We start from the raw sequence: 25,800 nt of genomic DNA, 5'->3' as shown, positions 1-25,800 counted from the left end.
GTGTCAGAAAAAGAAGTGAATAAAATAATTCCTTTTGCAATTGCAACAAAAAGAATAAAATACCTAGGAATAAACCTAATGAAACATGTGAAGAAACTATATAATGAAAACTATAAGGTCCTATTAAAATAAATCGAAGAAGATACAAAGAAATGGAAAGATATTCCGTGTTCTTAGATGGGAAGAATCAACATAGTTAAAATGACCTTAAAGCATTATACAGATTTAATGCAATCCCCATCAAAATCCCACTGGCATTTTTTAAAGAAATAGAACATAAAATCATATGGAAGCACAAAAGACCCTGAACTGCCAAAGCCATCCTGAGAAAAAAGAACAAGGCTGGAACATCGCTCTGCCCGACTTCAAATTATACTACAAATCAAAATGGCATGGTATTGGCAGCAAAACAGACACATGGACCAGCAGAACAGAATCGAGAGTCCAGAAGTAAACCCATATTTATATGGGCAAATAATTTTCAACAAAGAAGCCAAAAAAATACAGTGGAGAAAGGAAAGCCTCTTCAAAAAATGGTGCTGGGACAACTGGAAAGTCACCTGCGAGAGAATGAAACTAGACTGTTGTCTATCACTACACACCAAAATTAACTCAAAATGGATTAAGGATCTGAATATAAGACAGGAAACAACAAAATACATAGAAGAAAACATAAGAACTAAACTCAAGGACCTTGGACTCAGAGGATTTTATGAATTTGACCTCAAAGGCAAGGGAAATAAAAGCAAAAATAAATGAATGGGACTACATCAAACTAAAAAGCTTCTGCTCAGCAAAAGAAATCATTAACAAGGTAAAGAGAAGACCATTCGAATGGGAAAATATATTTGCAAGCAAACCCTCCGATAAGGGCCTAATATCCAAAATATACAAAGAACTCATACAACTCAAGAACAACAAAAAAACCAAATGATCCAATCAAAAAAAATGGGCAGAGGACCTGAACAGATACTTCTCCCTAGAGGACATACAAATGACCAACAAATATATGAAAAAATACTCAACATCCCTAGCTGTTAGGGAAATGCAAATCAAAACCACAATGAGATACCATCTCACACCTGTTAGAATAGCTATAATCAATAAGACAAGTAATAACAAATGCTGGAGAGGATGCAGATAAAAAGGAACCCTCATACATTGCTGGTGGGATTGCAAATTGGTACAGCCACTGTGGAAAACAGTATGGAGGTTCCTCAAAAAACTAAGAATTGATCTACCATATGATCCAGCAATCCCTCTACTGGGTATTTACCCCAAAGACTTGAAAACTCATATCCAAAAAGATCTTTGCATACCAATGTTCATAGCAGCATTATTCACAGTGGTTAGGACATGGACGCAACCAAAATGTCCTACAATGGACAACTGAATAAAGAAATTGTGGTACATATATACAATGGAATATTACCCAGACATAAGAAGAGATGAAATACTGCCATTTGCAACAATATGGATGGACCTTGAGATAATCATGCTCAGCGAAATAAGCCAGACTGAAAAAGTTGAAAATCACATGATATCACTTATATGTGGGATATGAACCTAAAAGCAACAAATGAACAGGACAAACAGACTCATGGACATGGACAACAGACCAGCGGTTACAAGAGGGTAGGGAAGGGGGGAGATAAATGGGATAAAGTGGGTCAAATATGTGGCGACAGAAAGAAATCTAACTATGGGAGGTGAACGCGAAGTATAAATATATGTGTGTCTGTGTAAACACACACACACACACGCCTTACTGTTAAAGTGTACAGCTGAAACTTATAGGATTTCGTTAACTAATGTCACCATAAAAAATTTTATAAATAAATAAATAACTGACAAAGCTAGCTACTTCTGAGGAAATGAATGGGGTGCTTGAATATGGAAGTGAAGGCATACTTTCAATACAAACAAATTTATATCATTTAAATTTTAAACCACATGAAAACTACCTGGTACACACAAATGAGAAATGAAGCAAACAAAAAGAAAGTTATATGACAAAAAGTACAAAGAATTATAAAAAATTCTATCCTTTGTCCTAATAGTCCCAGCTTGAGGAAGAAAATGCTAAATACATGAAGATTAGTTACTTACATAAATACTTACTGAGTACCTACATGTGCCAGGCTCTATTCCAAGCAATGGGAATAAAACAATAAACAAAACAGAGAAAGAGTCCCGCCTTCATTGAATTTATATTTCAATAAAGAGCAATAGATAATAAACCAGTTCATACATAAATGGCATATTAGATGGTTGTAAGTACATCGAGTAGGGAAGAGAATAGAGGGATTTGATAGGGGAGTGGATTACAGTTTTACTGGGGTGCTCAGGGAAGGTCTTAGTGAGAACATGACATTTGAGTAAAGACCTTTTCGAAAGTGAGAGATCAAGTCACATGAAGACCTGGGGGATGTGCGCACTTTTCCAATACCATTCTGGTGGTTTTGTGCAGCAAGGGTACTACAAGGATTAAGGTCCAGTTTCTGCCTAATGTAGAGTTTCACAGAGACTCTCGCCTCATTAGCTGAGAGCAAAAAAGGCTATATCCTCAGGGTAAAGGTGAACACAACATGCTTACAGTTGGAAGCCCCAAAAGCCTACGCTCTCGGATCAGGGTGAACCAGAGGTAGATCAAACCTTTCCAAAACCACGAGCCTTGGCTCAGCTCACTCCCTGACTGAATTAAGGCGATCAGCTCCCACTTTTATCTGTCTACAAAGGAAAAAACAATGATCCAGACATTGGAGCTAGCCAACAAGGACTTTAACTATAGTTAACATGTTCAATTACATAGAGAGAAAAATAAAAATAGATGAAGATGGAGAAGTTCACCATAGAACTAAAATTTATTAAACATTCTAGAATTAAAGATTATCGTAACTGAAATTAAGAGCTCAATAGGTGGGTTTAACAGGAGACAAGAAGTAGTCAGTGAAATGGAAGACAGGTCAATAAAAAAGATAAAAACTAAAGCACAGAGGTAAAATATGAAAAGCAATAAAAAAAGTATAAGGGACATGTGAAAAGGTCTAACACATGTGTGATTGGAGCCCCAGAAAGAAACAAGACTAGAACAGAAGCAGTTAACAATATGGCATTGTGCATGTAAAAAACTTGTTAAGAGGGCAGATCTCATGTAAAGTGTTCTTACCATAAAAACAAAAACAAAAACAAGGAGACATAAGAAATCTTTTGAAGGTGATATATGTGTTTATTACTTTGATGGTATCTCAGGTATATGCATATGTTCAAACTCATCAAAATGTATACATTAAATATGTGCAATTTTTGTATATTAAATATACCTCGATATAGCTTGGGGGGAGAAATATTTACTATTAAATGTGATTTAGAACATGGGAGGAATCCTAGGATTTCAGTTTCACAAGAAAGCTTTAGACAGGTGTGCAGAGAAAGTAAATGCAGAGCGTAAAATATTTAAAATAACAGAGAAAACAAACAAAAAATGAAACGAATACACATAAAAAGGAATGCTAACCATAATATTCAATGGCACTGAACTTGAAAGCAAAATAAAATATCTATAAATTAAGAAAAAAAAAAACTGGAAGGAAGCAATATTTGAAGAGAAAATAGCTGTGAACTTTCCAAAAGTGATGAAGATTTCAACATACAGAATCAAGAAGCTCAGAGAACCCCAAGGATAAATATAAAGAAAACCACACCATGGCACACCATTGCAGTAAAACTGCTAAAAACTAGAGAAAAAAAAAATTCTCAAAGTAGCAGGTGGCAGAATACATTACCTTCAAATGAACAATAACACTGACGCTGGAATTGTTTTTTTAAACAGGGGAAAAACAAAAATTATCCTTCAAAATTAGAGGTGAAATAAAGATGTATCCAGACAAAAACAAGAGAGCTCATTCATTACCAGCAGACCTGAACTAAAATGAATACTAAAGAGAGTACTTATTCAGGCAGAAAAAAATATATACCAAAAGGAGATACAGAAATGTAGGTAAGAAGGAAAAATACTAGAAAGGTGTTGTAAGTAAATATTGATATCACAAAATAATAGCAAAAATGTTTGTGGGGATTAAAACATATGTAGAACTAAAATGGATGAATGACATCAGTAACTCAAAAACAGGGTGTATAGTAAACAGAGTTAAAATGTTAAGTAGTAGCATTTTCTGGAAGGTAGTAAAAGTTAAAATGTGTATTTGATTGTAAAAAGTCAAGCATACCTGCTGTAATTTCCAAGGGACCCCCTAAAGGATAGTAAAAATTGTGTAACTAAAAATTGGAGAAATGTAAAATAATAAGTGAGTTTTAAATGAATCCATAATAAAGCAAGAACAACAACAAAAAAAAGAATGTAAACTGGAAAAATCAAACAGAAAAAAAAAACAGCACTATGGTATATATCAACTCAAATGGGTTAAATACTTCGCAGTGAAAGACTATAAGATCATTAGACTGAATTTACGAAACACACACCAACTAAATATGCACGGCTTACAAGAGATACACCTTAAATAAAGATACAGAAATGTTAAAGGTAAAATAGTGGAAGGAGATACACTAACCAAAAGAAAGCTGGTGGAGCTACACTAACAACAAAGATTCCATCTCTAATAATGCTACTGCCTTGAAAAGACATATTTTATAATGATAAAGGGTCAAACCACAAAGAAGAAATAATAATTCTAAATTTAAATACATGCAATAATTTAGTTTCAAAATATGTAAGTATAAATTAACAGAACTAAAGAAAAGAGCAAATCCATAACCATAATGTAAGAATCAAAACTTTTGTACAATAACTAATAAACAAGTGACAAAAACTTGGAAAGGATATAGAAAATCTGAACACATTGAACAAACTTGACCTAACTGATGGAGAATAATGTACCCAACAATGACAAATTATACCTTTATTTCATATGCACACAGCACATTTACCAAAATTCACCACATGACGGGTAAAAGCAAGTCTCAACAAATTTCAAAGGACAGAAATAATTCAGAGTGTGTTCTCTGACCACAGTAGTATTAAGCTAGAACTCAGTAAAAAGATAACTAAACAATTCCCAACCATTTGGATATTGAGTATCTAAATAACGCTCGAGTTATTTAGATATTTAAATCACAAAAGAAATCAGAAAATATTTTCAACGGAATGAAGTCGGTATATTACATAGAACATACTAGATACAACACAAAATAAGATGGTCGATTCAAACCCAAATATTTCTGTAGTTGTATCAAATGTAAACAGACTATATATGCTTCAGGTAAGACCAGTGTTGTCAACTGGATTAAAAATAAAAGAGTCTAAGTATATGCTGTTTTTATAAGAGAAATATCTATAATAAGGATAGAAAAGGATGAAAACTATGAAGTTATACCAGGCCAGTTCTACTAAAAGTTGATGGAAGTTATATTAACAGTGGAAAAAACAGTCTTCCAGGCAACAAAAAGCACTACACAAGATAAAAGGACACAGTACGATGATAAAAGTTTTAGTTCACAATGAAAATGCAAGAATTTTGATTTGTATGTACCTGATAACATATATTTGTATGTTAAGATATATAAAGCACCAAAAATGTATAATCTGAATCTAATGAGGATATATTAGATGAATCCAAACTGAGGAGTATTCTACAAACTAAATGGACTGTACTCTTCAAAAACTTCAAGGTCATGAAAGATAAAGACCAAGGAACTATAATGAGGAGTCTGACTTCATTTTTTGATGTTTCACTGTTGAAGGCTGTTAAGCCTCATCCTTCCCTTTTCCCGTTGTCCCCCACATCTGGGCAAACTAATAGAAAGCCTCAGTACTCCTCCTTTGATGCCAGAAGGAGATTCAAACTGCAGGAACTTGTGCTGGAATTCTTACCCTGTCCCACCCCCCAACCACAATAAAAACTCAGGCCAGTCTCCTCCTTTCTTTGTCTCAAGCCATTTCAAACCTGCTCTTCCCAGAGATCCCAATTATGTAAGTTAATGAACTTTCTCATACTCTCCTGGTGTGTGTGTGGGGGGTGTCATCAATCTTGACATCCAAACCAAATTCTAAGTAGCAGTCCATCTGCCTTTGCAGATGACTGTAACAGGAATCATTCCCAATTAAAGAAGACTAAAAAACAACTCTATGAGATGCATGATCTAGCATTTTTTCTGTAAAGAACATTAATGTGACAACGGGCAAAATCTAAAGAAGGTCAAATTAAGTAATAGTATTATATTTATGTTAATTTCCTAATTTTGATACTTTGGTTATGGACCTGTCATTAGGAAACACACACCGAAGGATAAGGAGGCATCAGGTCTGTAACTTACCCATAAATGGTTCAGAGAAAGAATGATACGCACACACATGCGCACGTGTGTATAAATATATAGACACTTAGAGAAGAATAGGCAAATGTGGTAAAATGTTAACATCTCAGGAATGCAGTGTAGTATGTGCAGGAATTTTTTTTTACAACTCTTAGCAAGTTTTCCATAAGTCTGAAATTATGTTGATATAAAAAAATAAAAGAAAAAATAAAGCAGAATTACAATGCTAAATCTATAAAGCAGGATGTTTTAACTATCTTATTAACTGATAAAACAAGCAAACAAAAAGGATATAAAAAATTTAAACAACACTATTAACAAACTAACGGACATATATAGAACACTTAATTGAAGAACACATAAATGCTTTTCAAATACATATAGAACAGTCAGGATATTTAACAATATTTGGAGTCATAAAGGAAAACTCCACAAATTTCTACATATTGAACTCATAAGAGCACTGACCAAAAGGCAATAAGATATTTTTAAAAGCCTGAAAACTCACTGCAATAGACAGAATAACAGTTCCTCAGGCATGAAAATGAATACTTTCACATAAAATACATGAGAGAATTTAGATGAAATAGACAAATTTCTAGCAAACTATATAACTTACCAAAACTGACTCAAGAAAAAACCTGAACAGTCCCTATAATCATGAAAGATATTAAATTGGTTGTTAAAAGTTTCTTAAGAAACCCAGATGACTTTGCCAGCTAATTATTTCAAACATTCAAGGAATAAATGAGTCCCATAATCATATGGAAAAATTCTTCCATTGTATAAAAAAAGGAAATATTCCTCAACTCATATTAAGAGGCTGGCATAATCTTAATAGCAAAATGTGAAAGAACAGTATCCAAAAAATCATACTTTTCCTCATAAAACATAGGCATGAAATTCCTAAACAAAATACTAGCACATTGAATTAAGCAATATAAAATAAAAATAGATCATGCCCAAGTTAGACTTATTTTAGCAATGAAAGACTGGTGTAACAGAAGCCAGTTAGTATGATTCACCGCAATTACAGATTAAAGGAGAAAAATTATATAATTTTAACAGTACGAAAAAGCATCTGATCAAATTCAATATCCATTCATGATAAATCCATTCTTAACAAACCAGAAACAGAAGAGAACTTTCTTAATGAGACAAAAGGTATCTACCAAAAGCTTAAAGCGAAAACCATGCTTAATGGTAAAATGACAAAAACTTTCCCTTTGAGATAAGGAGCAAGAAAAGAATATACATTATCACCACTTCACTGAACAACTTTGGCTGGATGTCACAGCCAGTACAATAAGGCAAGAAAAAGAAACAAAAACTCTAAGAATTAGAAAGGAAGAAATAACATTCTCAGTTTAAGACAATGATGGTAAGTATAAACAATCTGAAACAATCTGTAAGTTATGAGCAAACAAAACAATGAAATACATAAATATATGAAGTATCTAGGAAAAAAAATTAATGAAAGTTGTACAAAACTCTTCCCTATGGGGTAACAATATAGCTTTATTGAAAAACAAAAATGATAAGTGAATATAGATCTAATGACTCACAAATTAAAAGACTCAATAATGTTAAGAAGTCGGTTCTTTCCAGATTGATTTGTAGAGTCAGTAGAATAAAAATTTCAACAGGTTTCTTGTTTAAGTTGACAAGCTGATTGCAAGATTTACATGGAAATACAAAGGCCAAGGAGAGCTAGGTCATTCATGAAAAAGCAGCAAAACAGGAGATACCAATACATATAAAACTGTAATAACGAAGATCATGTGGTATTGACATCAGGATAGACAAAACAACCAACAGAGGAGCATACAATCCAGACAACAGACCCATGCAGAAAGGCACTTGCTATAACAGACTGGGCATGTCAGATGACTGGGAAAGGGACAGGCTTATCAATTAATGGAACTGGAACTAAATATCTGTATGGAAAAAAGAAACTGTATCCATATGCATATAAATCAATTACAGGTCAATTAAAAACCTTAAACTATAGGATTAATTATCTTGGTAACTAAAAAATTCTTAAACAAGACACAATATGCATTAACCATAAAGGAAAAGACTGATAGATCTAAGCACTTTACATAAAGAACTTCTATTCATCAATACACTATAAAAAAAAAAATAAAGAAGAGACAAACCACAGTCAGAGATATTTGTGATATATACAAGTGACAAAGGATTAATATCTAGAATGTATAAAGAATCCCTTTTGTTTGTAATATCACCATTTTTGCAACTCTAATGAACTAATAGATCTATGCACTGAAAATCAATAGCTGCTAATATCACAGAAGGGACAAGCAGACATTATGTGCTTTCCAAAGAGAAACTTAATACCCATTATGAAGTCTTGGTGAAAAGAGCCTCATTCTGATTTAGCCTCTAGATCTGATTACCAATTTACAGTAAATACAAGAGACAGAAACTACGCTATGGGAATACAATCACAAAATCCATGTGAAACTCCACAGGACAAATGATATAGTTTTTGCAACAAATGAATTTCAAGGAAAAGAAAGAGGGGACGATTGGGAGACTGAGATGACATTTAAAAAGATAGGCAAAACTCAACTACGGTGTTCAGGAATACAAACTTGGGTGACAAAACAAGAAACATAAGTGACTGCCAAACCAGTCGGAGAAGGGACACAAGGGTTTCTAGGGGCCGCCTGGAAAGTTTCAATCTCCCGACACATGGCGTTTACAAGGATATTCAACTCATAATAATTCACTAAATTGTACATCTGTCTTATTAACTTTTTGTATTGTTATTATGTTTAACAATAAAAATTTTAAACATTAAAAGACCTAAAAATTAGATAATGATAATTTGGAAGAAGGAAAAGGGAAGGGTAGCAATATAAGTATTAACATCCTTAGTTTCCTAGCGGGAAGGCAACAGATAAAATCTTCAATTTATAAATCAAGAGAAAGAGGCAAAGCATATTATTTAAAGTATTACTAGTCTACGGCATGCTACCCTGAACACACCCAATCCCGTCTGATCCCGGAAGCTAAGCAGGGTCGGGCCTGGTTAGTACTTGGATGGGAGACCATCTAGAAATACCAGGTGCTATAGGCTTAAACAAAAAAATGAATAAAATAAATAAAGTATTACTACACAATAGAGAATGACTGTCACCGAGACTTATAAAAGCTTGAAAAGAAAAAGTGTTTAATATTCCAGGTCAGAGAGGAAGTCACAGCCTACGGTTATAGTAGGGCTGGAGAGAGACAGAAATAGATGTATTTGAAAATTATCTAATAAAAACAATCAAATAAGTCTGGTATAAACAAATACTGAACTCTAAGAGTATATCTGTGTTTCAAAGTGGTATGAGTTAGCAATTCTCATGGTACTGATGTATATTGTAGGAGTGAGCAAAAACTAAATGTGTTGCGAATAACGGGAGCCAGGTGAAAGGGAACTACGGTGTTAAAAGCCAGGAGCGTGTTAGTCTAGGTCAGAGGAGGGAGGAGTAAGTTACTGGTTATAACTAGAAGTGGGTATAAGGAGTTTCTAGTTCCTAGTAATGTTCTTTTTCTTGATATGGGTGTTAAATAGTTTGACTTATTAATGTAGTGAGATACTATAATTACGTGTACATTTTTAAAGCTGTCACCCACCAGGGAACTGGAAGGAAGGGAAGGCAGGCATGGATCTGAATACCACCTATGATATTTTCATGTCCTTAGACAGCTGGCTCTAGTTCAGCTTTGAAACTGGGTTGGGGGAGGGAGGGGCCTCACTGACAACCAGCAGTAGATAAACAGTCAAATGAAGAGCCCATAGAATATTCCCATTTGCAGCCAACCCAAACTTGTTATAAAAATGGTGCATTAATTCAGCATACAGTTATTATAGCACTTAACATATAACCTTATCAATACTTGGGTTCTAAACGCACTTTTGCCAGAGCAAAGATGCAGAAATGGATACAGACAGCACCTTAGCACAGAGGGGAGAAGGAGAATCTCATTTGTAAATGACTGTGACTCTCTGCTGACGACAGCAGAAAAGAGACCCTTATCGGTCAGCTGACTCTGATAAAAAGGCATGTCAGTGCCAGGGTCCATGCTCCCAACTGCTACAACCCTGACCTCTTCAGCAGATTCTAAGCACTTCTGCTAATGGGAACTACAGCTTCCAAACTGGCACACAGCCAACCTAGTCTCCGAGGACCAGACTTTACAAGTGCCCTGCCAGCCTTGCCAAGAAGTCAGACTCTGCAACTTCCCTTCTGTAACCTGTGCCCTCCCAGGAGCAAGGGAATAGGCTGCCTGCTATAGCTGCTGAAAGTCAGAGTCACTGACCCACTTCGGAAGGGGGAGAATGAGCACCAAGCAAGAGCTTTCATCTCACCATCTGCATCAAAGTCAGTCTCAGGGGCAATCTCTAAAAAGGTCATGGGGAAGAGTGGGATGTTATAATGCTAAAGCGATGAAAAATTTTTAACCGTGCCCACCCCCAACATTACATTTTTTTCTTTCTGTACAATAACCTATGAACTGCTGCTAACTCATTAATCTGATCAGGGAGAAAGGCTACCATTGAAGTAAAAATAAAGTGGTTGGGAGATAAAACAGGCTCTGAATCATCCTACGGATGCAACCATTACACAGCAGGTAAATCCGCTGTCCCAAAGCTTTGAAGCTCCCTTTAATGCCCAGGAAAGAGCATGGTCCACGTTGACCATGCTCTTTGTTGAGAGAAGTCTGCAAACTTTTCTAAAGACTTCAGGAAACAGGCTATCATGTCAGGAGAAACAAGCCACTCTCCTATAAGAGACTCCAGCCCTTTTTCCCTCTGGAATTTGCAAAGCATGGCCCCTTCACGTCCTCTCCCATCACCTCACGAAATCCAAAGATGGGAGGCTCAGATTTGTAAAGACAAGTCTGACTCTGTACCTTCTAAGTCCTAACCTAAGAGAGCCTCTCTATTTCCTTAAGAAATTAAGTCTATAAATGAATTGCAAGATAAAAAAAGAGACAACAAAAGCTAGAAAGGGAAATATAGACACATCGACCAATTGAAAGGTATACATTTTACTTGGCTCTGATTCGGATGAATGAACTATTTTAAAAAACACTACTATAATCTGAGAAATTTAAAACGCTAACTGGATATCTGACATTAAAGATTTTTTCAGATGTGACAATGGTGATATAATTCTTTTCTTAAAAAGTCCTTATTTCTTGACACACATTCTGAACTACTTAAGGACTAAATGATATGACTATGACATACTTTAAAATAACCGGGGTGGCAGGAAGATGAACAAGACTGGCTGTGAGTTAAGATTTTAAACTGGGAGATGGATACATATTCAAATTCTCTTCCGATATATATGCATGTATATGTACCTAATATATTGCATAATGTGTCTTCACATTTTCAAAAATAAAAGCTCTTCTCTTAAAAGTTAGATTGTCTCCCAGAGTCATTAGGCATCTAACTCTTCTTAGACAACTGGGTGAAAGAAAAATGCCTTTTCCTCTTAGCTGAGCCTATAATTGAGAATACCACCCAACACATCTCTGTAATGAAAACCATCTAAACTCGATGAGGAACAGGGGATGCCCTGCCTGCTGTCTCGGAAGCCAGCACCCTGTCACCGTTAGTAGGTGTCTGGTAGCCAGACAGCACCTTGCTCTCTGCTCTGCTGGCAAGGGCTTGCTGCATCCATTGCTCGTGATGCAGGCAGCCTGCTGCAAGGTGAATTCCTGGTGCACCAATGCTGAGCACAGGAGTCAGTCTGTCTCACCCCCTCCCTCCAGTCAGGCTCCTCCCTTGCTGCACTCTTTTTTTCCTGCGTCACAAACACAAAATGGAGTTAGTGGGAGCAAAAACAATCTGTCTAAAATGGCTGAATGCAGTAGGGAGTGCCAGGCAATGAAGAGAAGGGAAAGGGCACCCCCTGCTGTCCAATGGAGGGACTCTATTTTTCTTTCTTCACTATTTTTGAATATGTCAGAAGAAATCGATCCTACAGCATCCAAGCTAATTTTGTCATGAATCTTGATACCTATGTGGAATTCTAAAATCAGAGAATAGAAATGAGGTGTGAGAAGGAAAAAATAATTTTCAGTCTCTACAAAAAGAGAAGGGTCAAGGTACAAAGTCAGCAGCCCACATCCCGGTTATTGCTTGGTTATGATTAGCAACAGTTTCTAAGGGCCCACAGCATGGAGAGCAGATCCTTTTCAGTCCCACTTTGGCAATGACCTAACGGTGGAGTCCCGCAGCTCTAGCTATCACTTCCCCAGGAATTCCTGTAGCAGGCTTCTCTCAATGAAGAGCACAAACAGGAAATGGAGGCGTAGGGAGTTGCCTGACATCCTGGAAACTAAGTTCTTAAGAATTACAGGTGGGAGTGAGTAACCGGGGTAGGAAAAAGGCCTTTAGTATTCTAAATTCGGTCACATCTCCAGGGCTGAAGGAGTCAGGCTGAGCCACAAAGCAACTCCACCTAACTGTAATTCTCACGGACTTACTCAAGGCCACACACTACCTGCCCTGCCCAAGATGAAGCCTGCAGCATTTGTCCCTATTCGGCAGGGAACACCCTCCATAATCTTATGCTACACCTTGCTTGAGTGAGCCAAGTACCTTATGACTAAAAGAGAACACAGGAGAAAGGTAGAAAAACAAGAAACATTGACAATTCTATGGGTCCAAGTCACCAATGATTTCTGCTATTTAAATGAGGCACCATGATGTTCAGTAAGTGATAAAATCGCATACATATGAGCACAGAATCCAAATAGGAAGTTTAAAAAAAAAGTGGACTCTGGTGCCACTATAGTTCTCTGTAAAGAAACAGGGTCTCTGTGGAAGAGTCCCAGAACTCCCCCGCACATCTGAAAGATGAGAAAGACCCCTAGAGAATAACAACAAACCTTCTGTGAGGGTAACATCACTCTAGAATCATGAAGTCCACCCAGCAGACAGTAAGCCACAGTCGTGAAGCTTTGCACAATCTGATTCTGGGACAAGGACAGAGCAAGAAGGTCCTGCCTTGTGTTCATATAGGAAGGTGCCCAGTGGAGGATTTCTACTTTAAATTCCTGACAGCTATAATATTCGCGAGAGGAAAATTCAGCACCTCAAAGCCATTATACATCAGAACAGGGAAAAACAGATACACAGCAATCCAAATGAACAGAACAGCTGTTATTCCTGCCCAAAGGTAACCAGATTCCCACCACTGGTCTCTCGGACAAAACAAATCCCCATCTGCTAAATCCCACAGAGCTGCACCGTCATGGGTGTGCAAGCTCTGAGGAGGGATGGAGCAAACTGGCAGAAATGGATAAACCTGACAGGAACAGAACCAGATGGAATTCCAAAGTGACAAGAATGAAGTGCTGAGAGTTGGGAAGAAGGGGGCAGCTGGGAGTATGAAAGGGTGGCAGAAAAGCAGTATCAGAAATCTGGACACTTTGCAAAGCACTGATCATTCACAGAATAGTCACTAAGTTTCTCACAGACACTTTCCCAGTCCACCCAGGAAGGTGACTCAGTAAGGGAGTGATCAGGAAGAGATCGGCTTCAGAGACGTGGATGGGTATGAACGTGTAGGGACACTGCCCCGAGCAATTCAGCAAAGGGGCAGGACAGGTTTACTTAAGGGAACTGTAAGGCTAGAGGGCAAAAGAAAAGGCAGCAAAACAAAGTCCTAGCAATAAAGGCTTTTCCTTTCTAAAAAATGGATCAGGATCTAAATAAGGCCTACACGCTGCAACTGGGTGACATATTTTACAATTCTCTTTTAATCTATATGTTCCCCTTGATCTCATTTTTTACCTTGAGATCTATTTTCTGAAGAAATCAGGACACCGGTAACCAGTGAAAAGCACAGCGCACTGGAACGGGGCCATGACAGTTCCCTTAGGTGTCGCCTGGCTGCCTTCTTGCCACTCCCTTACACTAAATACTGGATTCTGAGCCCAAAGGACTTGGGGGTCTGATTCTGGCTTGGTATTTACTTGCTACGAGACCTTAATAAGAAAAGGACTTATTAATCTTGTATGTCATATTTCTCAGTTATAAAATGAAGACAATACCTACTAGGCAGTATTGTTTTAATAATCAGAAATAATATACGATAAGCTTTTATCACAGTCTCTAACATTAAACAGGCATTCTCAAATAAGACAGAATGAGAAGGCAAAATACCCTCATCTTTTTTTTAGGTCCTTGAAGCAGTTTTAATCTGTTCTGTCTCACACCCATCCAAATACTGAATAAACTGCAGATTTCTAAGCCATTTTCTGTAACAAAGGATCCTAGAAATACCCTCCATTTTATTCAGGGTACTGGGAGGGGAGGTAACAGTGCAAAAGCATAACAAAGAGAACAGATGGAATAAACACCCAGCCCCCAGCCTGAGTCTGCAGACGCAGCTGCTGGTTTTCGTCATATTGCTGTTTTTTTCCCTTCTTTGTTCCTAAGGTAGAAGCCAGGAAAGGGTGGGGAAGGAGGGGGAGAAGGGGTGGGGATCAGGGCAGGACCATCGTCACAGTTACTGAAAGTCACCTGATGTTCTCCTCCAATCCCTAGTCTCTGACCTCACAATCTGGAACCTGAGCCAAAATAGCTCAACTGCGCACACCCCGTGGCTGAAAATAAAAATGCAAGCAGAATAGGAAAAGAGAAATTTTTTAGGATTTTTAGCAGTGTTTCTTGTCAAGAGGAAATTTAAACACACAACACACACAAACATACACACAAGAGTCTTAACTTCTCATCTAATAGATATGAAAGAAATAAGTCACTGACTCAGAACAGAGTTGGGATTACTATAGGATGAGGAGGGGGGAAAGACTGCATCTTCATCTTGTATGCATGGGGTTACCAACGCCCTGATGTTGTACAACAGGGGTTCCCTTACCCAAGGGAGCTGAGAGAAGAACAAAGAGCTTTTTCAGTTGGAATCTGATTTTTCAACAGGCTAAGATCATTATGGAGAGTGAAGTAAAAGACGCTGTTACCTACTTTGTAGAAGTGAATATTGGCACTCTGCTCTGCAGACATTAATTTGTCAGGTGCAAGTACTTCTACAAACCCCATTTTCAAGCATCTTGGACCCTGGCAAATTTCTTTCTTAATCCTTCTGTCCTTCCCATTATAGAAATAAGATGACCACATTATAGAAAAATTGAAGGAAAAAATCTAGCATCCTAAAAAATGTTAGTGTTCTGATAATATACCCTTCCAATCTTTTAGTTCTGCATTTTTTTTTTTCTGTAAAACAATTGCAGTAAAAGGTTATATATAATTGTCTCCTGCTTTTCCTGACTAACATTTTATCATGAGCATTCTTCCACGTTCCTCCGAAGGTAACGGACCAGAGTTAGAAACGGGACAGGTATGGGGTACTAAGTTCTACAGCAATTAGTCCCAGAACAAAAACCGAGAAGGAAGCAAAAGAAAAATGAAGTAAGTCACCCCTCTGAAGACCATACCCCTTTATGGAGTGGTGTCCCATGCTAGCGAGATAATGCTCTGCTCCTACTCCAGGGTATAATGCTCCAGCCAACTAGCTGGAGGTCTGGAAATCCTCTTAGCAGAACTTTCCAAGTTTCTCTTTTCCATACCACAATGGCTCAAAGGCTCTAGAATGAGTTTTTATAGAGCTCGTATAGGTAACTAACTGTTCAGTCATGACAAGAGAGAGTTTGCTGGGAAAACAAAAAGAAAAAGATACATATGCATGCGAAAATGCAGTCAGATCAAATGGGTTATTGCAGCCAGTTTCAAAAAAGGACAGATTACTGCATTATTATATTTCTGTTTTATCCTAGTGTTCATTATAAAAGTAATGAATGCTTATGGAAAATTTAAAGTGTTTTTTAAATGAGAAAGATCTCTATGAACTGGATATGAAAAATCTCCAGGATATAGAAGGTACAGAACTGTATAGAGAATATGTTACCCTTTGGTACAGGGAAAGAAATTAAGAATATGCATTAGTATTTGTTTATAATTGTATTTTAAAAAAACACTGAAAGGATAACCAAGAAACTAAAATGCTCATTCTAGAGGACGTGGGGGGAAGAATGGGATGGATGAATACAAGAGCGGGAAAAAGACTTTATATACCATTTTGACTCCTGAATTCCCTATATTGCCTGTACAGAAAAACAGATAATAGCAAGGTGGAAAGAAAAGCCCCAAAGGAATCATTCTATGGTAGAGATACCCCTAGTGTCCCCTGAACACTAGTCTGTCTACTACTTCATGTTTGGAAGGAGATTTGTCCCCTATCAGCAGAAAAATTCAGATCCAACAGTTCCCAAAGAGTGTAAGGGCTCCTCAGAACAGTGCCTTTGCCTTGAGGCAGCAATTTTGGGCTCCAGTATGAGCCAAAGAGCACTGATCAGTCTTCCGCTTATCCCAAAGCCTAGCTCCGCTCTGAAATTTCCTGGAGATCCCGGTCCTCCTCCTAATCGTGTCTCTGCTCCCTGCCAACTCCAGGTATCCCTGGGGAGAGAACAACCAAACTTGAACCAGAGTTATGTCTGCACAGCTGCAACACTCTTCCCGATCTGATCTTCCTCCAATTACTCACCAACCCCTTATCTCTGTCATATAAGCCTGAGAGGCCTCTAAGCATCTGCCCCACCTGCCTTCTCCGGCCTGGTCCATCTCTGTGGTTCCCAGCTACTTTACTGACTCCAGGAAATGTTTTCACAGCATCCTTCTAAGATGCCTTTTAAGATCTTGCTAGGAAGATGGCAAAGAAAAAAAAAAAAAAAACTTTTGTAGAAACAAGTGCCCCTGAAGTAGAGCTTCCAAAATGTTAAATTGTTTCCTATGTGATCGTGTATGACCGGCATAAAAACAAAGATAGTACTTGTACGATACCTACTTGGCTTCTACAGTCCTTGTAACTTGGACTCTCTGGACCCTTAACGAAGACCTCATGTAAACCATATGTATACTAGAAGTTGTTTATTACTGGTAGAAACAGACATTTAAGTACAGGGACTGACTGAAAGATGACAGAAATTCAGGCAATACTGATCTCTTACGAGATGGTTTAGGTCTCAAACAATGCCATTTAAAAGGACATTTTTTTTTTTTTCAGAAATCAAATCTAGAATCTGCATGTAATGGTGGATGTATCTTGGGTTTAAAAGATACCATTTTAGTCTACATATGTCTAGAATAGTAATACAGGCACACACTAAAGTCTGAATAGCTAGAAAGAGGCTCTAAAACTGAGATTATCTTAGGATAATTAGGAGTCAACAAATGACACAAAAGGGTTGACTGTAAAAACCTTTCTGTACCAGCAAATTATATCCAAGGCAGGCCAGGGGAATTCCTTGAAGGAAATAAATTCAGTATCATATCTCTGGGAAATTATCAGTATATAATCAGTGAGCAGTTCTATTACGAGCTTGAAGTAGCTATTAGGCAGAAACAGAGATAGGATTATGAACGTATATATAATGGGGTTAACAAACGTATTTATAATGAACTACCTAGCTGGTAAATATAATCCTCTATTTAAGCACTGTGAAAGGAAGGCAATGCTTTCACGAAGCTATCAGACTAAAACAAAAACATTCTCCGGCCTCTGGGCCCCGAAAAGAACACTAATTTGCCCCTATTATAAGGAAACAAAGGGTTTTAGCTTTGCTGAAGACTGGGCTTATTAATGGATATTAACTCTTATCGGGTATTAACAGCTGTTTCAGAAACATGGCAGTATGTTTACATGTCAAGTTTTGCTTAAATCTATGATACTTCTAAATTGACTTGTTTAAATAAATTCAGGAAATGGGAGGGGGGGACTAGCTGCGACAGAACAAAATCCTTTAGTAAAAGGGCAAGTCCTCCAAATGAATTTCCTGACAGACAGAGGGCAGCACACCAAGCAATTTGTATTTGAAAACAACAGAGGAGGCCTCTCTCTAACGTGATTACATCACTAACAGACGTAACAATGACACATCTAAAATAAAAGAGATCCATGTGCCATCTGGTGGCGAAAAGGAGAAAGAACACACTGCAGATAGATCAAATTTCTCCAGTTTAGAAGGAATTAAAATTTAATTTTATCTTTATCTGATGACACCCTCCCTGAAATCTCTACCAGCACACCGAAAAAGGAGACTGAAACTCTGACCAGAATCAACAAAACAACCCAAGAACTTTTTAAAAAGCTGCCAAAAGAATTTGAGATGACAGACAACACCAAAGACACTTTATGCAAGGAGAAAGAAGAAAAAAAATCTCTATTAACAGAACCAGAAACTTAGAACTGAAAGATATCTTTAGGTTCATCTCTCTCATTTTACAGATGAGAGAAGAGTCAAGGCATGAAGGGAATCTCTGGTGCAATCTCATTAGTGATCAGATTAAAACAAGATACCACTTTCCCTCTATCAGACACTACAATAAATCATTTCTTATTTTTGTGGAAGTTTAAATTGGTATAATCCTGTACCTCGCAATTTGAGCCCAGAAATTTTGTGTAGAGATAAATATAAAATGATGTTTCCTGCAGCACTGCTTATAATAAAAAAAAACTAGTAACAAATTCTCAGTGAGATCAGTTGTATAAAATTGTATTAATTACTCATTTGACATAACTATCTACTAGAAATAATGTGATAGATCTATATGTAGTGATATCAAGAGATGCTGAAATGTTTAAATGTAGGAACAGTATGTACCATATGGGATCACACAGGTTACATTAAACATATGTGTATTCCTCGACATTTCTATGATTTTCTCCTAATTCCACTGCCCCTTAATTTTCCAGTAAGGTTCTATTTGACAATTTCGCCCATTTTCTCACCTGAACCAAAGCAGAAAAAGATTTTATCCATTTCTTTATCAGAATAGCATATGCCTATTAAATATATGATTAAGCACAGTCACTGACGGGAAAAGAGATTTTTTTTTTAATTTCATGTCTTCAGTGTATTCTACACATTTGTTGAAATGAAGATATCACCTTAATCCAGGAACTTGCTTTAAGCAGGACCATGGTGACAGAGGAAGACACAGAAAGTGTGTAAGAGTAACAGTGGAAGTCTACGGAAGTTCCTCTTCTGATTGTTTCAATTTTCTCAGTGAAAATAAAGAAAAACATCTTCAACCGAGAATGAAGATAAGGAAGGTGTTGGGCCTTTCTGGACAGAAAGGTGTGAAATAACCTTTAGGAGAGTAGAAAATCAAATAGACTAGAATTTTGAAATATCTGACTGCCTAGCAAGGCAAGGGCCAAGCAGCGTTGCAAACTGAGCAGAAGAGAGCCAGGAGAAAGAACAGCCAGGGAGGTAGAAGGAGTAACAGCACCTGCTGTCCTGAAAGCCAAGTGAAAAAAGTATGCCAAGGGAGGACAGTTGTTAAGTTATCCTCCAGCCATGTTCATTTGCACAAGTACAGGTGCAGGGTGGAGAGAGAGAGATGGAATTAATCCAGAAGGTGGTCTTGCTGATCAATTATGTTGAAATGAGAGAGAGGTAATGAAAGGAAGGAAAAAAAAAAAAAAAAAAACAGCAACAACAAAGGAGTGATTATTATAATGATTAACCATGGAATTTTAGTTGAGGAGGAGAGTGAAGTCATCAAGGGGGCTAAGGACAGTGAAAGGTGGTGAGATAACCTGGAAGTCCCAGTGGGGCTGGGGGATTATTGGGCTCCGGGTACTAGAGCGAGCGAGGTAAAAACATAGAATGTAGGTGGAATGAAGCTGAGACTGTGGAAAGGGTGCCAGACCAGAGCACAGAATGGGTGAGGCAGGACAGAAGACGAGGTCCCTGGAAAAGGATAATTTAAGGAATTGCAAAGTCAGAAAATTCATAGGATCATGATCCTCTTGTATAAAAACTGCTAAGAACTAAGACAGAGGCAGTACTGGAATACTGCAGAGCGTGGCCAGGAGCCAGGAGCTAACTTGGCTGAGAGATAAGAGGAGTAACTGGGGTTGTTAGTAGATGACAGCACAAGGAGAGGAAGTGGGTGATATAATTTGAAGTCATGAGATTCAAGATTATGGGTTTTTAGAAAAGAGAAAGGTGGTATGACCTGCAAGTGGCAGTGAAGAACAAAGAGAACATCTACACCATCTCCGGGTCTGTTGGGGTGAAGTTTACGGAAGAGAAAAAAACCACCACCACATTGAGACGACAAGAGGGAAAGAAGTGTTGAGGAAGAGCCAGGTCTCTGTCGGAGCAACAAGATGAAGCTGATGAGAGATTTTGCTAGTTAAGGACTGCGAATTCCAGGGGGCACAGTGGAAGGGTTTCAAGAGTTCCCGGTGGGATGGCAGGAGATGGAACAGCAGATCACAGGAACTTATGGAGGCCCGAGCGTGGGAGATGAGGCTTCCTGTGGGGAGTGGCATAAACCAAGATAAATGGCATAATAGTAGATTCAGTGGATTCAAGGCAAATAGTGATGGCAAGGTTAGGAACATAAAGGGGTAGTTCAGGTTCTTTTTTACACCACTGACAAGGGGAGAGCCCAACCCAGAGGTGTGTAAGATTCCTTGTGACCCCAAGTGATAGGGGTAGATTTGTTCTTAAATCACAAAGAGCACTATCTGACACTATGGATCCTCCTAGCTTCTTTGTGCTAACAATCTGACTGTATTCAAAACCCAAGAGAAGTTAGTAAATAAAAGATAACTCCAACAAATGTTTGCTTGCATAGCACCTCTGGCTTTAATTCCATATGCCTGAGAGAAATAAGGAACTGATGGGACCGACGTCTTTCTACCAAAAGGCTCCCTGAGTAAAGTGGGGCATGTTGTGCTCTTACAAAATCTTGTTGCTAGAGGTTCAAGTTGAAGAAATAGCAAAGAAAGATTCAGTAGGACATTTCCTGATAGAGATTCAACTGTGTGAGTGCCCTCTAGTGGACAGAAGAGGATAACAGGGAAAGGAAAGGTCCTTGGAACCCTTTTGGGAGAGGGGATTGCTTCCCCAAGTCTCCTGCTGAAGCCTGAACCACAGAAGTTCTAGGTGAGCAGCAGACAGGTAAACCTACCCATTGCTGCCAACAGTTCTGACCTGTGGGCCAACAGCACAAACCTTGGGTTCTGGAACCGCCCAGTCAAATGCTAACTAGAATACTGTTATTGTTCATGAAATTCTCAGATCTTGGTCAAGATCTTACATTTTAGCCATAGTTCTTTTGAAATGACTGCTATTAACCACCTGGAGAACTATTCTGATGCTCACGGTTCTCATAATGCCCCTCGTACTTTAACAAGGAGACGATCTAGTGCTACATATATTGTCCGCTGCACATCTACTAAGGGGGATTAGCTTGTGGATCTTACGAGCCCAAAAGGTTTTTGGAAAGAAGAAATAAACCTCGAAAAAAAAACCACCACTACACTTGTCACTCACCACACTGTGTTTCAAAAGGTAACAGTTTTAATGGGATTGTGTCATCAACAAAGGAGGGTAAGAGTTAGAAGGAAAGCAGAAAGAAAATGTAGTTATCTTGTACATACAGATAATGATCTGAGGCCACCACAGTGATGAAAATGCTCCCTAGGAGATGAAAACAAATATAAATACTGAACATGTTCCCAAGGAATTCAAGAAGCGGAATCAACAAAATGACCACGATAAAAAAAAGTGAGAAAGTGTAAAAGAACTAGCACTTTCATAACACTGCCTATCAAATCTGCATTCAAAATACTCTTTGGCCAGCAATAAATCGATGGTAAATTTCTGATTTATAGGAAGTCAAGAGTTCAGAAACAAGAGAGTAATCCTTGAGAGAGAAAAATGTGTAAGAGAACCTGTCGTATAAATTTGAGGACTGTTCCTCTCTCTTAACTCTTCTCAGGGAAAGGCACACATCTTCTTGAACCTTAAAAAAGCAGTGGCTGGAGACCTTTGACTATTGGAGGCAGACATAAAGAGTGAGGCAGATGTTTTCTTTCATTTCCATTCTTGGAGGAGCCACTGGGTATATGGGAGCTTTTATGTAGCAAATATATATACACACACACACACACACACACACACACACACACACACACACACATACTAGGATAGAGCCATGTTTAACAGAGTTGTATTTAGCAAGCGAGAGAGGAAACAATGCAATATTATGAAAACCTAGTGTCCAAATAACTTCCTCATCAAGACGGGCAACTCCTGGGCTAAAGTCTCTAAGCAGGACTTCTACTAGAACTAGATAAGTATGTCTTATTTCTCCAACTGAATTAGTTTTGCTACAGTTGAATCTACTGTAATCAGAGCATGGCTCCTTTTCTTCAACCCTAAATATCTGGTATTTCATTTACTTTTCCTCTTCCAATGTCGTTCCTTTTATACACTCCTAAGAGTCACTGCCAATTCAAGGACATTTGTGCCTGAATGACTGAAGTGGTTGCAGGAGCCAGTGTATCTTCCAGTTTCTGTCTGGATTGAAGCTTTCCGGAGCTCTTAGGCAGGGACACACACTTCTAGGAAGCAGACAGTTGGAGCAAGGGCTTTGGAGTCACACGGTCTGGAGGTGAACTCTGGCTCTGGCACTTTATTGGCCTTGAGAAAATTTTTAACCCATGTCTCTACTTTTTCATTTGGAAGGTGGACTATTTGTAGAGTAGTAATGAGCATTTAAGACTATGCATGGGAGAATTGGTAACTGAAACTGGTCACCAACTTAAAAAAAAAAAAATAAGGAGGAAGGTTCTGAAATATTATACCAGATATGTTTAAAGCACCAGATGCAAAGTAAACCTTGCTGATGCGATCTGGGTCCTCTGAGTCCTCACCTCTAAAGTTTCTAGAGACTGAAATTCCTCATCTGATAAAAACCTACACTCTAAGAAGACCAAAGTCTTTTTTACTAAAGTGTTCTTTTTGGGAGCATGTTGTGAAGAAGGGGGCATGTACTGAGCATGCCAGTGTGAGCACCAAGATAGGGAGGCTCTCTTGGTGCGGCATCACCAAGATGCACCGGAAAAGAAGGGGCGAGTTAGTGACCCCAACCACAGTGGGTGTTATACATGGCATTGGGTCTACATGCAACACTTCCATCTGCTACTTGATGCCCATGCATAGAATATCAAAGCAACTATTTTGTCCCCAAGAAACATACCTTAAAACAAGCCCTTTTAAATACTGCTTGCATCACCATCGATTTAAAGTGTAACTCAAAAGGAAAGAAAGCAAGAAAATGTGGAAGAAAAAAATAAATCAGATAACACTGAAGTCAGTACAAAAACTGAAAATCCCAAGAAGAAATAATTTTTTAAAGGGGGAAGTATTTGTTTCCTGGGAAGAAATGACTGAAAACATATAAATGTAGCATGATTGACAAGAAGCGGGAAGATTTTGTTGCATCTGAGTGTTACAGGCAACTATTAGAGTTGGATAAACAGTTAAGTACTTATGACTATAGCTGACAGGGAAAAAAAAATCTCTTCTAGGAATTTCTGAAAATAATCGATTAAGATTTAGGATGTCTGGAAAACTGCTCATGATTTAATAATTTTCAAGAACGCCTTCTCTAGTGCTTCCTAACGAAAAGACTGGGAAATTAAGACTGTGCCAATTTAATATCTGAAAATCCTAACTAAAAGTAAAGATATTTAAAGAAGAGAATAAAGACTAGTTAGAAATTTCCTTCATCAAAAGAGCAGCATCTACTAGTGATAACTACATGAAAATTAATAATGCCATTAAATTGACAAATTCATATTCTTTTCAGATTTTAAGATAGAGATTTCTAGTAATAATTTAAGAAAAAGAAAATAAAAAAACAGAGCTGTTAGGAAGTTAGAACCTTCAATGAATAGAAGGTAGCGTCTAGGATCAAAGTTGAGAACTGAAGGAGCATTAACAAGTTTGAGCACACTGTTGGAAATAACAAAAGATGAGATAAGGTCTTGTTTGGGTATTTTAAAATACTGTATACCAATTCACAGTGGGAATATAATGGCAAGGAAAACAACTAACCTACAGAGAATCACACTACAATCAATGGTAACACAAATGTAAAAGATAAAAGAAGGATGAGGACAGAAAAGAGGAGTAAAGGGACCTGCCAGTGTACATTTGCAGTGATATTAAGAGCCTAGCCACAAGAAAGGGACTTATGTCAGAGATCAACAAAGGGATAGATTCTGTGAACTTATTAATTAGCAAACCATTTGATTTTGATTTTCATTGTCAACTAGTCTTTGCTGATGTGCCAGAGTAGTAGAAGTGATCATTTTCACAATATTTTAAGAGGGTGGAAGTAATTCCCTGAGTTGGACTTTAGTTTGGAAGGTGGCAGTTCTCTTAGAAGAAAAGACCACTCTGCCCTAAATGCTAGAGCAACAGGAAAGGCCTGAGCACTGTGATCTCATATTCCTAGATACATACATGTAACTAAGGGCCACCAAAAGCACCTAGCAATCTGTTAGGCTTCTTATTAGAACAAAGTGAACAAAGTGGAGCCTTGTCCCTTAGCGGAAAAAAAAAGTCTTTAAAAATGCTTATTTACTACACAGGGGGTGGGGGAAAAGCTCCAAAGTTGTACTTCATTTTCATCACGAGGGTCATAATAAACCTTTAAGTAAACAAAAAAGCTAGAAGAAGATAGAGATATAAAATTATCACAAGGCATATTAAGGGAGCACAAACACCATAAAAATTATTAGGAAGTGCAGAAATAAGAGGGCAAAATAGATCGGCTCTTCTAAAATAAAGGGGAAGAAGAAAAACAGGAATTTATGCGATAAAATGAATGAGAATTTATATGAAAAAATGGACCAGAAGTCAAGATTCCTGGATCTGGTCATATAACCTTGGGGAGACTACCTAACTATTCCGTTTGCATATTTTGCAGAGTGGAGATAATACACATCCTGCCTATCTCAGTAAGGCTTCTCTGGCTCCTTTGCAGGTCAAATAGAGTAATGCTATGTTAAAACACTTAAAGAATTGTAAACCACAACACAAATGTAAGCTAATGGTATTATTACTTAAGTTGTTCCTCACCTTCCAAACAAAGGTTAAGCATATGATAGTTTTGACTTACACTTACTTTTCTTCCCTGTTAGTTAAAAGCACAGCTACGGGTCCTTTTCTACTCTTAAAAAACAACAACAACAAAAAAACCCTCTAGCAACAGAGAAATCAACCCCTGATCTCTAGTGTCAGTTTTCTGAAGAGAAATTCCTTTACATGTGTTTTGTTTCATTTTTTTCTCTAATATTCAGAGACCCAGCTCAAAGGCTCTTCTGTATTCTTACCTTTTGAAGCTGCAGGAGCAAAGGGCCAGGAAGGAGAAAGCATCCAATTTTGGAAGTAAATGGAAGAAAGAAAAAGAATCACATACGGTTCATTATTTGTTATAGACAGTCTCTCAAGCACTTGACCTATTAAAGACTCTGCCCAACTCTTACCAGTTACATGTGCAGGTCCAGAGACAGCACCTTAAAGCTGGTGCCAGGATCGGTTCAA

The 25,800-nt window shown here is 37.8% G+C and overlaps 1 protein-coding gene and 1 pseudogene across 2 annotated transcripts in view; one reads left to right on the top strand and one right to left on the bottom strand.

Annotated features, from left to right (window-relative positions):
* DIAPH1 (diaphanous related formin 1) overlaps nt 1–25,800 on the bottom strand; it is an 82,856-nt gene that overhangs the window by 19,051 nt on the left and 38,005 nt on the right. For both annotated transcript variants that reach the window (XM_036225155.1, XM_016124114.2), the window contains one exon: nt 25,590–25,598. In XM_036225155.1, the coding sequence (XP_036081048.1) occupies nt 25,590–25,598 (9 nt within the window). The remainder of the gene's footprint in view (nt 1–25,589; nt 25,599–25,800) is intronic.
* Nucleotides 9,319–9,436, top strand: LOC118606128 (annotated as a pseudogene).

This window comes from Rousettus aegyptiacus, unplaced genomic scaffold, assembly GCF_014176215.1.
Source record: "Rousettus aegyptiacus isolate mRouAeg1 unplaced genomic scaffold, mRouAeg1.p scaffold_m13_p_7, whole genome shotgun sequence".
In the NCBI taxonomy this organism is placed as follows: domain Eukaryota; kingdom Metazoa; phylum Chordata; class Mammalia; order Chiroptera; family Pteropodidae; genus Rousettus; species Rousettus aegyptiacus.
This window is presented reverse-complemented; position numbering and strand designations above follow the sequence as displayed.